Below are 15,487 nucleotides of genomic sequence, written 5' to 3'. Positions count from 1 at the left end.
TACTTTGTCTCTCAAACTTCACACCTTGTCTGTACTCATGGAAAAGCACTCAGCCTGAAGGCCATTTGTAGCTCAGTCTTAAAAACGGCTTAGAGTCTATATATGTTTAAGAAAACAGGGCTAAATACTTTGTTTTATTTTGGCCTTCAAAAGTGCAAGAAGGTAGCGAAAAATACTTTATGAAAAGCCCGTAAAATGTTCAGTAATTAATGAATTACTCATTCTCTGCGGTGCAGTCTATTTTAAGGTACAGTTCTCTAAATCCTAAACCTTGATATGCCAGATTCTCTGGTGTGTACCTGAGTAGCGGACGAATAGCGGGCCGTGGATCGAGACGTGGCTGTCTTGGCTGAGCTGTGGGAACCCTCAGACGGCAGCGCCCCGCAGCACTGGGACTGACGGAAACATTTGCTGTACTCTTTGCGTACCTGCAGAGGAATAAAAGATCAGGACAAACTCAGCATACAGACACAGACAGCAGCCCCCCCCCCTGAGAGATGCAAATCCCAAATCTTTATCAAATGCCATCCAGCTGACAGCAGTTTAAATGTCATATGTGTAAGGGCAGGAATAACAAACAGTGTGCAGCATATTGCAATATTGTAACAAGAAAGCATTTTGACATGAGTGTTGCTACATATGAATATATGAAATACCAGTTAAAAAAAACAAAACAAAAAAAATAAACTGGAAATGCTCCTATAAAGAGATACAAATAGCCACACCTGGAATCTACTTTAGATTCAGTGACAAGCAGGCAAATCTTAGCTTAAATCTTTAGAAAATTCCCCCTTTTAGAAAAGGTGAAACAATTACTGAATGTTTCCTCTATTTAAAAAAAAGACAATTATAGATAGCAGTTAACACACATATTGTTCTGTCTCTACAGCAGTTTAAAATGAAATTAATTTATTACCATAGAGGACAAAGAAAGGCAAAAAAAATATCCTGACATTTAAAAACCTGCAACAAGCTGTTCATATTTGTCCTAAAAAGTAACTATAAACCAACTGGGAAATTAGTTAACTAGTTAATATCTCCTCGCTAATTTCCTGCCAATCAACTAATCACTTAGAGTGATTAATTATTAATAAAACTTATTAAACTTGTTTAAGTAATTCTCTTCCTTTAGTTTACAAAATGAGAGAAGACAACTCAAATCATAGCTGTCACAATGTTGGATAATTAAAAGCTACTTTCAGCTGCTCCCTTATTCACAGCAGGTAACTGAACATGTTTGATTTGGCAGTTTTACACTGGATGCCCTTTCTGACTCAATCGCAAAGGCCATTTGTCTCTATGGTTGGAAATGAGTAAACCGCAACATAACGAAGCCACAAAATGTGGAGATACCGGGGACTGAACCCAGGGCCTAATACACTCTATCACTGAGCTACATACACAGATGCCGGGAGTGCAATTATCGTGACTAAACAAATTCCCGCATAAATATTGCATATTTGTCACATGTTCATGTTTCAGATCATCAAAGAAATTAGACAAAGATAACTAAAGTAAATACAAACGGTGATTTAATTTATTAGAAAGCCATCCAAACCGCCCTAGTCTTCTGTAAAAAAGTATTTTTCGGCAGTTCATAGAATATCTTCCCTTGGTTATTTTTTGACGAATGTGAGACGAGCCTTTGTCCTCTTTTTGGTCAGCGGTGATTTTCTTCTTGGAACTCTCCAACTGTAAAATCATGAACTCTGACCTTTACTGAGACAATTGAGGCCTGAAGTTCTTCAGATGTTGCTCTGGGGTCTTTTGTGACCTCCTGGATGAGCCGTCGATGCACTCTTGGAGTAGTTTTGATAGCCTGCTGTTCCGCGTTTTCTCCATTTGTGGATAATAATGGCTCTCACTGTGGTTCACTGGCATCCCAAAGCCTTAGAAGTGGCTTCGTAATCCTTGGCAGACTGATAGATGTAAGTGCCTTTGCTTGTCTGCTGTTTCTTTAGATCTGACCGTAATGTTTGGCTTTCTAAGATCTTTTAGCTTACTTCACTTTGTCAGGCAGGTTCTATTTAAGCGATTTCTTGATTCAACAGGTCTGGCTTTCCAAAACATTTTGGTAAATCAGAGTTAATTCATGATTTAATAAGGGGGACAATTACTTTTTCCACATAGGCCCAGCTAGGTGTGGATAGCTTTTTTCCACTTAATAAATGAAATCATCATTTAAGTGCATTTTGTATCAACTCGGGTTGTCTTTGTCTAATATTAAAATTTGTTTGACAATCTAAAGCATGTAAATGTGACAAATACGCAAAAAACTAAGAAAACAGTTTTTCACCTTACTGTTAATCTATTTTACAGCATATCTGAGACACAGAAGGACAAATCTTACTTTTTTCTGCAGCAGGCAGTGAAAGATGAAGATGAACATCCCTTGCAGAGTGTTGAAGATGGTAAAGAGGTAAGCCATCACTATTGAGGACTCATTGAGAAAGAACAAGCCAAAGGACCACGTCAGCCCCAAAAGACAAAGTAGAGCAAAGGCTCCTAACACCCATGACCTGCAAAAGACAGGAAAGAGCAACATTAAAACAGCAAAAAATCTTAAATTCCCTGCTTCTCCACTCCTGGACAACACCTTTTTGAAACACCGGTTTTTTTGCTTGACAATTTGCACTAGTGGTGGCAAAGTGTAAAAATGCTGATACAAATTTTGCAGACAGCGCACGTTCACTGTCTGACAGTTAGGAAATTTCCTTGGTCTTCCTCTGAATTGTTGTCTAACAAGACTGCAAACACAGCAGGATTTTCCTTGGTGGTTTCCAGAATATAAGATAACTCGACAGTCAGTTTCAGTGGCGATGCCTGGTCGTTACTGACACACAAGAGAGAAGTAAGGCATCCCCAGAGAGATACCACGAGCCTGGAAATAAATGGGACAACAGCATGTTGTCGGTGGGAGAAAAATCACAATGAACAATGTTGAAAATGACGCCTAATTCTGCTTGCTGTCTAGTGCAGCGAAGATGTTATTTCATTGTTTAACAAGTTCCTAAATTTGAGTCAGAGACCAAATTCATAGCAGATTCAAGTTGGACCATAACAGTTAATGACTACTGAGTACTTATTATAATGTGAGAAATCCAGCATCCATAAATGTGAGTTTTGTCTGTGCAAAAAAATCCAAAAACCAGTTCAATGCCTTATCTTGGGTTTGGACCAAAATCAGAGTGAATGTCTTTGAATCAGACACCCACATAACATATGTTGGCCTGCCCTCAAACATATTGTTGAGCAAGAATCCAGGCATAGAAACGGTCAGAGGCTTTCGTCTTTTCACAACCAAACGCAGCAGACAGAAAACGAAAACACTGAGGCCCCCCTGTTTTTGTTTTAAAACTTCAAATCTGCAAAGATTGCGGTTGAATCCGCCTTTCAAAGAAGCCTATAAACTATGCCAACACAGGAGCAAAAAGATACAAAGGTCAGAATTGCAGTTATGAAGAAATAAAAAAATAAAAAAAAGGCAATATACCCCAGCGTAGCGCAAATACAGAAATCATAAAATGAACTAAAAAGGCACCACCTACGGACTGAAATAAAATCTAAAGGGAAAATTACTGGTCTGGTCGGGTTTAAGAGAGGAGAAAATCAAATAAACGTGTAGGTCAGAAGCTGCTTTTGAAATTTCAGGAGGTAGGCAAAAGCAGTAATGGTGCATATTATTTTTCTTCCCACTCCCCCCGCTCAGCAAACACACACACACTCTAACAGCAAGCAGCCACAGCTCAGCCTCCTTATCGACTAGAGTGACACCCCCCCGCCTCCCTCACCTTATACCCCCGATCCTGGACGAGTCAGGTTTCATGGAGGTGGAATGCTTCACCATCTTGTACATGGTCACCACCAGGAAGATGACATTGACCTGTCAAAACAGATGCCACATAAGGGTTAACAGAACGCATTTAGGTAGTCACGTGATTCCTGCTGTTACCACCAACGAATGGAGCAAGTGCTCCGATCCTTTACTGTCACGCTGACCTTGTGTTTGATTTCTTTAATTCTATATATGCAAATAGAAATCTTGAAATTAAAAAGTAGTCAGTGCAGAAAACAGCTCCCTTAACGTTTTACATTTTCAACCAGAATATTTTTTGAAGCTATTCTCTCGCTGGCTCCGTGGCGTGTGTCAACACAAACACACCTTTACCGAGAGGAATATGAAAATTTAATGCCTCTGTGCAGATCACAAAGTACATTGACTTTCAAAGAGGAAAAACAACTGTGAGAGGTTATCGCCTTGGTCTGCTTCACACAGCTTCGATATTCAACATCGGCTACATTCGAAATTTCTCCCTCATGTTTGTCATTACAGCTGATTCCAAACACAGAGTACAAATCCACAAAATAAGGGACGTCTATCTGATGAAACAGATCTAATAAAGTGCAGGCAAGAGCGCCGGGAGAGAGAAAAAAAGTTAAATCTAGTGGGGAAAGTATAGAGTTTGAATGTCATGTTTTAAAAACAAGCTTCACCGAGACCAGGAAAAAAACATTTAAGTGATTCAAGCCATACATCCAGAAAGGTTTCGATGCTTTCAGGATGTCTCTATCTCTAACTCTCTAAGCACTGCAGGCCTGTAGCCACAAAGGGAAAGGGAGGAGATGCACTTCAATTTGGCACGATACCACATTCAACCTTTGAAATGTACTTCTGTTAATATTCAACGAAAAACAAAAAAGAAAAAAATGGATCCGGAGTCTTATCACATGAAAAACTTCTACCCTCAAAAACCTGCTCCGGGCGTGCATTTTTCAAGCCCACCCAAGCGCTTCGAGCGTGAACGGGGGATAATAAAAGGCACGAGTTGGCATAAAAACAGACCCCTAATGATCGAGATGTAGTGCTCTCCAGTTTATCAAATATTTCAGTTTCAATTCTCATTCACAAATCAGCGGCAAGATCCCCGGCATTATCCCGCGTGAACGCATCCCGAGAACACAGGCGGCAACAAAAGCAGGGTCCTAAATGGAAACAAAGAGGCTGTGAGTGGAACGCAGATGGAAACCAACAACAGCGGCGTTGAGAAAGATGGAAGAAAAAGGAGTGGCTAAAAAGACAGAAAGAGGCTTTTAGATCACAGCTTAGAGTAATGCCGTGTTTTGTCTCCCAGCCACAGGGGCCGATTTACGTCTGCTTGAGTCGAGAGGCTGGAGATGCATTTAACACAGCTGTAAGTGGTGACACAGATACGATGAGACAGACAGTGAGGAATGGAGTAAAGGGGGCACTCTGCAGAAAGATGAGGCGAACTGCATGTGCCATCTAAAATTTGTACTTCCCTGCGAAATCAAGAGCATATAACAGGGGCTGCCTACACGGGGTCTGGCGTCCATCTACAGCCTATGGACAGATTTACATACGTGTTACTATATACGCCTATATGGATAAGTGCTCTGGGTCTGCTTAGGTCATGCTGAATGCGTGCATGTGATGCGCACACGTTGTGCGTGTGTCTATGCGCATGGCGAACACCCAGCGCCGTGCATGAAATATTAAAAGGTGAAGATGGAGATGTCCGCGCTCTAGGATTGGCTGGGGATACGTCATAATCCTCAGCAGGGCTATGAGCTGTGGTAATAGTTGTCTGGCCCACCCACTCATTACTTCCATGTTCACCACCCCATCCCCCCCCCCCGCCACCATCACCCTTGTTTTCCCACTGAGCAAATGACCTTCATGCCTGAAACGATTTCTCCTCCTGATTGCAGCAGGGGAGTATTCTCTAGATGTACAGCAAGGACCAAACAGCTTCAAGTTGTTGCCGCTCACCAATTCTGATTTCAGAGGATTTCATAGCTGAGTGGACACTGATGTCCTCGTGTCAGCTATAATGGGACCACTTTCCTTTCATGCAAATTGATCTGAGAAAGCAGAGCTAAGAGGCTGCCAGCACAGACGGAGAGAGAGAAATCTATAAACTATTCTCTGAGCTTTTCTTTCAAAGAACAAAAAGTTATCACACGCGTGCACAAATTTACAACTTACCACAATTATGAAGGTTACAGGTCCGATGAAGCTCCAGATGAAATGGTTGTCGACTCTTAACCAGCACCTATAGGGTGTAAAAGGTGGTGTTCAGTTCATTAAATCGTCTCTTTGTGAAAACAAAGTTGCTTCTCATTGATCGGAGCCCAGCAGAGCCGGCTGCATGATAGGCCGCAGCAACAGAATAGAAACTCCTTTGACCGCAAAGAAGAAAACCCGACCTTAAGGGAGTGCTGGCCTCGTGCCATGAGAAGCTGCAGTGTAAAAGCCAGTGGTTACTGGACTCATGACTTCACAGTCTGCAAATGTCTACAAATGTGGGATATCTGTGTGTATGTACAGTACAGTAAACATTGTAATGTAGACAGTTTAAGAATGAATTGCACCTCAGCCCACGTTTATCACCGGGAAACAGAATGGAAAATAGAGTCTGAAAAAGGCGGTTTACTTAAATTCCATAAATTAGAGAGGACTCGCCGTTTTACAAATCATAAAGCTTGCTGCTTGGATGAAGACCAGCAGAGGAGTGCATAAACTTTTAACTGACATGGGCGGCAATTATCCACATCCACAAGACTAAAAACCCAGCGAGCGAGTGCAGCTAGCCAGCACATTCATTAATGCAGCTACTTTGCTCACAGCCTCTTCTTTTAGCAATGACAGGCTGTAAATTTGCCAAGGGGCCAGAGGTGGACTACTCTTTGTGATATTACTATCATTAGCACATACAGTACATGCTGTGTGGGTGTGTCGCAGTGGGGAGAAGGGAGGACTAAAGCTTGTGATATTTATCCCGGGAAGAAGAGCCTCTGCAAAGATCCCACACTTACGCCCGCTGAGTGCCGTAGCTTCTGTAGTCAATGGCCGCTGAGATGCCCACCACCACGGCTGGGATGAGGTACCCAGACATGTAGTAATACTTCCTGCGTGAAAACTCGCTCTCAAACACCTCGACCAGCATGAGGTACAGCTGCACGCCCTCCAAACACATCCACACGAACGCGGCCAGGAAGCAGAAGTGGAGAACTCCAGCGATGATGGAGCAGACCAGCTGATGAGAAAATACAAGCAGACGTTACACGCAGAGGTAAAAGGACAGTGAAAGAGCTTATTTTACTAAACCCTGCGCCTTGGATGAACACGCTTCCCTCCCTGCTGCTTTGGAAAGGTTTATTCATGCGGTCAGCTTTCTGCTGTCTGGGCTGAGAGGAATTCAGAGTGTCATAACACCAATCAAAGCAACCATAATAAATGTGTAATTCTATGCTACAAAACAACACTCCTGACCCAGATGACCTTACCCTGCGAAACCTGTGGAACCCCCTGATGGTGACCTTACCTTGTGCTTTTGCCAGCACTTTCCACACACCCTCCATGTTTTTATCATTATTTTTCTATACTGAAAATAAAAGTCAAAAGATAAATAAATAGAAAGATTTTTTTCCCTTTTTCATTATTACCAAAAATGACTTGTCTATAGTATTTAACACAAATCTGTATGTTTTTGCTTTAGAACGGTGGTTAGTTTAAGTTAGTCTAGTTATTTATTTTTATTAAGACAGGACTAGATGTTTGCAGATGTATGCTAGCAGATTTCTGCATCTTTTAGCTGAAAATGTTTGTTTTTTAGTCCACAGCTTTGTTGTTGTCATTTGTGGGATCAGAAATGTGCCTTAGTAAGACCAAATACATGCTGCACACTCCTAGAAATGATGAAGCGACGCTTTTAGCAGCTTAATAACACTTTCACTGGGAGTCATTGGACACCAAACCAGAGCTAAAAGCATAGCAATGATTGATAATTATTACCTTTATCTTTTAGATGGATGTTAACTGATGCAAAGATTAAGCTTTTTAACATGTTTTGAGATACACATTTCTGTCAAAGTTTGAAATTAAGAAGCTACATATTCAGTGAGTAAAGATGTATTTTAGTCTTTTTATATAAAAAAATATCTAGCAACAAATCAGCTTCATAAATATCAGAATCAGATGTTTGGAGGTACTTTCATTTTTCTATTGATCAAATAGTTCAAACACTCATTTTTCACACTTTATTAGAATTTAAAAATCTGCATCTTCCTCCTATAAATGTAACAGATTCCACAGATCTCAAAGTAGTAAGGTTTCTCGCATGATGTCACGTGCACATTTCTGAAGAGTGTAACATGTGTGGTTGCTGGCTGTCAGGTGAAATCGATCACACAGAGGATGCTGCACCAAAAATCTCCTTGTGTTAGCTGAGGTATGACTGAGGCAAACGTTCTCCATTTCAAGTTCGTGTCGAGCTTCTTCCAAGTCTCACTGCTGCTCAGCTTTTAGTTAATGAGTGTTTGCAGACAAGTTGGCATCTCCCATGAAAACTACAGGCAACTGCAGCAATGTGAGACCAGAGCAAACACAGACCAGGAAGGAAACATAACTTTTTCCCCCCCAAGCAACCAGTTTCTTTATTCCCCTTTTAAGCTAGTAAACAAAACAGAAATCTTTTACATAAATTTAAATACTTCTGAGATAGGTGAGTGTGAGAGAAAGAGATTAAGCTGTACCTGACTGTGGACCTGATTCAGTGTAAATCTGCAGGCCAACTGCAGCTAGCCAAGTCAAACTGCTCCTCACTCATGAAAGCAGATTTTTCAACTGCAAACTTGGTTTAAATTGAATATTCTGGAGGAATCTTACAGCAGACTAAATTTTTACATCCTCTTAAAATGATATGAAGAGTTATGTTCCAAAACCCAAACCGTAAAATTATAAAATGGTTAAATAATTCCTAAACAAAGCCTTTTATTTACTTTAAAGCTTCTATATTTATATTTTGGAGTTTAAGCCCTTTAACCTCTTGTGTTAGTTTTGCTCTCAACGCAAAGGAAGGCAAAGTTTCAACAACCAGTTTCCTCACAGCCGGGGGCAGGTCATTAACCAGCCTCCAGGCCTGTGTAACTGGATCTTTAGCAACCGACTTTCCCAGTGACTGTCAGCAGCGTCCATTAACCACTCGCCAAAAAGTTGCGAATAGACATTTTTGCCTCACGCTCGGTGTTTCCCAGATGGCCCCGGACTGTTCTCTAGGCCGGTGAAACTGGGGGACACTGTCAACATGATTGTCACACGCCCAAAGTGTTGCAAAAGTTAACATCCCATTGTTAGCAGTTACATGTTTGCAAAACCTCAGCAAAAACATAAATAATTTCAGACATCTGTGATTAAATTACAGGAAGAATATTTGATTTCAAATAAATACAGTGGGGCAAAAAAGTATTTAGTCAGCCACCGATTGTGCAAGTTCCCCCACCTAAAATGATGACAGAGGTCAGTAATTTGCACCAGAGGTACACTTCAACTGTGAGAGACAGAATGTGAAAAAAAAATCCATGAATCCACATGGTAGGATTTGTAAAGAATTTATTCGTAAATCAGGGTGGAAAATAAGTATTTGGTCACCTCAAACAAGGAAAATCTCTGGCTCTCACAGACCTGTAACGTCTTCTGTAAGAAGCTTTTCTGTCCCCCACTCGTTACCTGTATGAATGGCACCTGTTTGAACTCATCATCTGTATAAAAGACACCTGTCCACAGCGTCAAACAGTCAGACTCCAAACTCCGCCATGGCCAAGACCAAAGAGCTTTCGAAGGACACCAGGAAAAGTATTGTAGACCTGCACCAGACTGGGAAGAGTGAATCTACAATAGGCAAGCAGCTTGGTGTGAAAAAATCAACTGTGGGAGCAATCATCAGAAAATGGAAGACATACAAGACCACTGATAATCTCCCTCGAGCTGGGGCTTCACGCAAGATCTCATCCCGTGGGGTCAAAATGATCATGAGAACGGTGAGCAAAGATCCCAGAACCACACGGGGGGACCTGGTGAATGACCTGCAGAGAGCTGGGACCAAAGTAACAAAGGTCACCATCAGTAACACACTACAACGGCAGGGAATCACATCCCGCAGTGCCAGACGTGTTCCGCTGCTGAAGCCAGTGCATGTCCAGGCCCGTCTGAAGTTTGCCAGAGAGCACATGGATGATACAGCAGAGGATTGGGAGAATGTCATGTGGTCAGATGAAACCAAAGTAGAACTTTTTGGTATAAACTCAACTCGTCGTGTTTGGAAGAAGAAGAATACTGAGTTGCATCCCAAGAACACCATACCTACTGTGAAGCATGGGGGTGGAAACATCATGCTATGGGGCTGTTTTTCTGTCAAGGGGACAGGACGACTGATCCGTGTTAAGGACAGAATGAATGGGGCCATGTATCGTGAGATTTTGAGCCAAAACCTCCTTCCATCAGTGAGAACTTTGAAGATGAAACGAGGCTGGGTCTTCCAACATGACAATGATCCAAAACACACCGCCCGGGCAACAAAGGAGTGGCTCCGTAAGAAGCATTTGAAAGTCCTGGAGTGGCCTAGCCAGTCTCCAGACCTCAACCCCATAGAAAATCTGTGGCGGGAGTTGAAAGTCCGTGTTGCTCGGCGACAGCCCCAAAACATCACTGCTCTCGAGAAGATCTGCATGGAGGAATGGGCCAAAATACCAGCTACTGTGTGTGCAAACCTGGTAAAGACCTATAGTAAACGTTTGACCTCTGTTATTGCCAACAAAGGTTATGTTACAAAGTATTGAGTTGTATTTTTGTTATTGACCAAATACTTATTTTCCACCCTGATTTACGAATAAATTCTTTACAAATCCTACCATGTGGATTCATGGATTTTTTTTTCACATTCTGTCTCTCACAGTTGAAGTGTACCTCTGGTGCAAATTACTGACCTCTGTCATCATTTTAGGTGGGGGAACTTGCACAATCGGTGGCTGACTAAATACTTTTTTGCCCCACTGTACGTTGCTGCCATAAAACTCCTGCTTTTAATATCTGCATTAAATTCTACCACTGGCAGACTCCTAATAGAAATATGATATTTTAATCTAATGTGGATTTTTTTTTTGGTTTGCCACTTCAAAGGAAAACTGAAGGGAAAATTCAGGCGTACAAAAGGTTAATTACAGCAGATGAGACTATTAATCAGTAGTGTGAAATTAAAACCTTCTGCAGAGTCACTTCCACGGTACCTTTGGTTCTGTCATGTTGATGCCCACAAGAAAGAGAAGCTCGCCGATGAACAGGTTGAGGCACAGGTTTTTGTGAATGGTGTTGCGGTCACTCTGCAGACCTCTGAAGAAGCAGAAAGTGAAGAGGCTGATGGCCAGGCAGACCAGAGACACAGCAATGCCCATCCTGGTGATGACGGTGAGGAGAACCTCGTGCACGCTCCCGTCCCTCTGCAGACAAATAGAGAAAGCACGGACTGACTTTAAACTTTGCACCTCTCATTATAATGGGCAGCGTTTGAGCACGTAATGAGTGAAGCTGTGCTGGCCTAATGGGGACACACACGCACCCTGTATGTTGTCACTGAATCGAAATCTCTGGAGTGTTTAATCCTCGCTTATTACTGGGAAAGTTGCATCACCTTGCTGATATTAATGATTAGAGCCTCCACAACATGTTTTGGTGTTCATATGACAACTTGACTGATTAAAACTCATGAAGTTTCACGAGAAAGTGTTGCAGAAAGTGACATCAACAGAAAAATGCCGCAAAAAGAGCTGTGAACATGTGGCATCCGAGTTCTCGCTTTGCGGTTGAATCACGCTGCGTTTCAGGAGGTCCAAAACTGAGCGTATTTCAAGACGGCCACCTGGCAAAAGTGAAAATAGCAGACACGACCATAAAAAAATATCACTCAAGGACATGGTGGCCTCAAAGTGAGCCAATTCCTCCTGTGATATTTGTAATTTTATTGAGGGCAGGAGTTACAGTTGAGGTGATGTGTAGGGGATTGGTGGGGCTAAGCCTAGCCTCAGGGCTCTGGTTTCAAGCTGTGGTTAAGGTTGAGGTTAAGACAGATGACAGGCATAGAGTTCATGAGTTGGGACGTATTATTAGACGAACCACAAACTTATCCTCTACATTTATTACTGGCTAGGTCCTCGCTGCACATGCTATTTATCATGTAATTGGATTGTAATTGCATTTCGCGACCAAATGGGTCCAACACCACTTCAAGAGGGGTGGAGACACAAGTTAAAGCTGAAGTTATGTTGTTTCCCATGATTCTCTGAGACATATGCACAGAGGGATATTAGACATGGATCACAGGTAGAACATAATTACTTCTGATAATGGTATGGCACTTCCTGACACAAACTCGCACTTTTAAAGCGACAGCCCTGCTGCCTTTTCTCCACTTCTCCCTTTCTTCCCTGCCCTTACCTTCTCCTCCAGCTATAATCTAATTATCTCCACTGAAATGCCATTCTTGTTCTTGCCGCGTGTGCACAAATCTTTAAGTGAGACGGAAGAACGAGTAATTGAGACTGAAAAATAGCTTGAGCGAGCCACAAGGCGAGGGCCACTTACCACATTTCCCCGATGAGCCATGAGGATGGCAAAGTTGGTCAAGTGACTGCACGAGCAAGTGGTGTGGCTCTTATTGGTTTCCAGCAGTTTACAACCCTGAGTGGACCAGTATCCCATCATGCTCCTCTCTGAGTAATTCCAGAAGGAACAGTTGGGATTGTAATAATGTTCTTTCTGCAAAACACAAAAGCAGAGAGGGGGAAAAAATTAAACATTTATGAATATGCGCAGTTAAAGCACGTCAGTCATGTGTTTACTTCTCCTTTTTTTCGATTTTAAAAAAACGTACTCAATTATTTGTGAAGGAGAAAGATCAAAATGGTGCTAATCATCACTAACGGCACACGGTTTCTCCTTTACTGTAAAAGGTATTGCAGTCTATCCTGTTTTTTGACAGCCTGGCTCTATAGTGTGGTCAGGGTAAATCTCAGAGGGAGGCTTACATCCAGGTGCTCCAGTGTGAAGATCACGGGGTCTGCCACAAACACACGGCTCGACTCCTTTGTAATAGAGGCTGACAGGATGTGGGAGTTGACAGTGAGAGAGAGGTTGTGTTTGTTCAGGTCTCCCATTCCCCGCAATGTGGCATTTTCTGTGCTGAGGAACTGACCCAGGTGCTTGTAGAGTACAAATACCAGCTTGGCTACACCTATAGCAAACAATAAGAAGTACAGCATTAGACATAATTTACAGTTATCTACCAAACAGTAATAATTCACTCCCCCAAAATAACACGGCTCACTGCATTTTATATAAAATATATAGATTGTTAAAACTGGTGCCTCTGCCAATGAACACACAGGATGTCGAGCCAGTTAGACAGATGAGGTGCACAACTCATCTGTCTGACTGCTGCAAAGCGCACTATGCTTTACTCATTACAGTGATAATTAAGATTAATTTTAAAATATGAAACATCTGATCCATGTTCTTCATGTTTTGCATGTTTTTAAAACTATTTTTAATGGCAACCTTAAGACTCTTCATTGCAAAATGATGTGCTTTCGCTGCGTTGCTCCAGCAACATCATAATTAATGTCCATTGTTGCCACTAACCGACCATGTCACTGGGAAAAGATAAAAAAGATTAAAAACCAGGTGCACATGGGAGACATTTGCCTTTGTGGCTTTTTGACCAAAACCATGATCTTTATCTAGACCAGGTAGTTTGGTTCAGCCTAACAATACTCCAACTGAAAGCCTCAACATTAACGCAAACATCAAACAAAGACTAAAACTAATGAGCAGTGAGTTATGGTTATGCGTACAAGCGTCCCAATCTCCTGGGTGAAAGTCCTCTATTTAGTATTCCACCTCACCAGAAACTTCTGAAACATTTTGAGCAGAAGTTCTGTTTTCTGCAAAAGTGATCGTTACACTTTTTCCCCCCTTCCTCGAAATATCAAAATGTTAAGATTAGATCACTAATCTCAGATCTACGTGTGTTTGTTTGTTCACAAACTCCTCCTAAGATCATCAGGAACATCTTAGGCCCCTGTAAGTCTTTTACGTAGTCACTGGTTCTTATCTATATCAGATATTATGATGTTATCATGCTTCCAAGCAACCACCGAGCAACAGGTTTTTTTAAGCCTTTATGCATCGTTAAAACCTTATGAAAGCAACCGATAGTTTTCATTTCAGGACAATAACATCCCATTTATGTCCACAAAACCTGAATTATACATGAATATATAGCTAAAATGCCCAGTGTTTAAGCTTTTAGCATTTATTGTGACTGGACAGCGGAAGTAAGACAGAGAAACTGGCAGAAAGACACACAGTAAAAACCCTTGGGGCAGATTTGAACCCAGGCCTCTGCATGAGCCTTGCAGCACACAAGTCAACCGCTCAACCCAGTAAGCTAAACCAGCAGTCCTAGATAACACATATAATTAAAAAAAAAAAAAAAAACTTTGAGAACAAACAGGTCAAGCAATACTTCAGCATAGACATGCACAAACACATGAAACCTAAACAACGGTTGTTTTTGTTGACCCATATCCAAGGAGCATTGCCTTTTAGCATCGCTAATTCGTTCCAGGATTTATGCTAAGCTAAGCTAATAACCTCCTGATTATATTACCCCATACAGTGCAGTGTATGAGACTCATATTGTAACTCCCGGCAAAAAATAAATAAATCAATGAGCATATTTCACAAATGTCTTACTAATCCGATTCAAAATGCCTTAGCACGTAAAATCACTTTAAGGCATTATCCCAACTTAATTACCCAAATGAAAACAACTATGTGAATTAGGACATGGTTATGAACTACCATCGAACCATCTGATCAGCTAGGTGTTTCTTCTGCAGTGACGTTCTCTCACCGTTTTTGCTGTTGACTTTCACCGTGTTGGAAGACAGCTGAAGAGTCATTCCGCTCTTGCTCGTCTGTGGAAATCTGAAGTCTTGCACCTGCCCGTCGGTGCTTAGCACACACACCTCCAACACTGAGAGATGGCCGAGGTAAAAGGGAAAGCGACAGAGAGATTGAGAGAGGGGGAGATGTATTACTCATAGGCAACATTTGAGAAGCATTACATGGTGTTTAATAGAACTCTATCGCTCAGGCCCAGTGGGGTATGTGTAAAGACTCGAGGTTCATTGTACCAGTAACAGAATCCAGTCTTATTGGCAAAACCCCGTCGAGTGTCATTTACTTAAAAAACCATGTCACTAAGCTGTTGGCTGGCATTGTGAAAGCCTTGGAGGCAGGAGCGGAAGAAAAAATAACAACAAGGGCAACGATAGAAGATGAGCAAATTCAAGCACGCAGCCTACTGCGGCATGAATGTCAAATATTCATAGGATCAAAAATATCATTGAGCTTTTACTTTACTTTTTCTTTCCCCTGTGGGTTCAGATAACTCTGGGCCTCGACGAGCAAATCTCTGAAAATCCTCCAAATTCCTGCAGCCCCTCTCTCTGGTATGCCAGCTGCCGGGTGGTGCTCCCTTTGATGTGTGAAATTATTAAAGGGTCAGGAGGACACACGTATCAGCACACTCCCTCCCATCAGAAACGGCCTCACTTCCTCAGATAGGTG

General features: G+C 41.9%; 1 protein-coding gene across 12 annotated transcripts in view; it reads right to left on the bottom strand.

Annotated features, from left to right (window-relative positions):
* Positions 1-15,487, bottom strand: part of adgrl2b.1 (adhesion G protein-coupled receptor L2b, tandem duplicate 1) — a 90,824-nt gene that overhangs the window by 8,859 nt on the left and 66,478 nt on the right. For all 12 annotated transcript variants that reach the window (XM_026150952.1, XM_026150951.1, XM_026150946.1 and 9 more), the window contains 9 exons: positions 14,769-14,891; positions 12,880-13,085; positions 12,437-12,610; positions 11,086-11,295; positions 6,838-7,058; positions 6,008-6,074; positions 3,792-3,883; positions 2,351-2,519; positions 300-428 (listed from right to left, as the gene is read on the bottom strand). In XM_026150952.1, coding sequence (XP_026006737.1) covers positions 300-428; positions 2,351-2,519; positions 3,792-3,883; positions 6,008-6,074; positions 6,838-7,058; positions 11,086-11,295; positions 12,437-12,610; positions 12,880-13,085; positions 14,769-14,891 — 1,391 coding nt within the window. The remainder of the gene's footprint in view (positions 1-299; positions 429-2,350; positions 2,520-3,791; positions 3,884-6,007; positions 6,075-6,837; positions 7,059-11,085; positions 11,296-12,436; positions 12,611-12,879; positions 13,086-14,768; positions 14,892-15,487) is intronic.

Source organism: Astatotilapia calliptera, chromosome 18 (genome assembly GCF_900246225.1).
Source record: "Astatotilapia calliptera chromosome 18, fAstCal1.2, whole genome shotgun sequence".
NCBI classification, from domain to species: Eukaryota; Metazoa; Chordata; class Actinopteri; order Cichliformes; family Cichlidae; genus Astatotilapia; species Astatotilapia calliptera.
The sequence above is the reverse complement of the archived record's forward strand: the minus strand, read 5'-3'. Positions and strand labels throughout refer to the sequence as shown.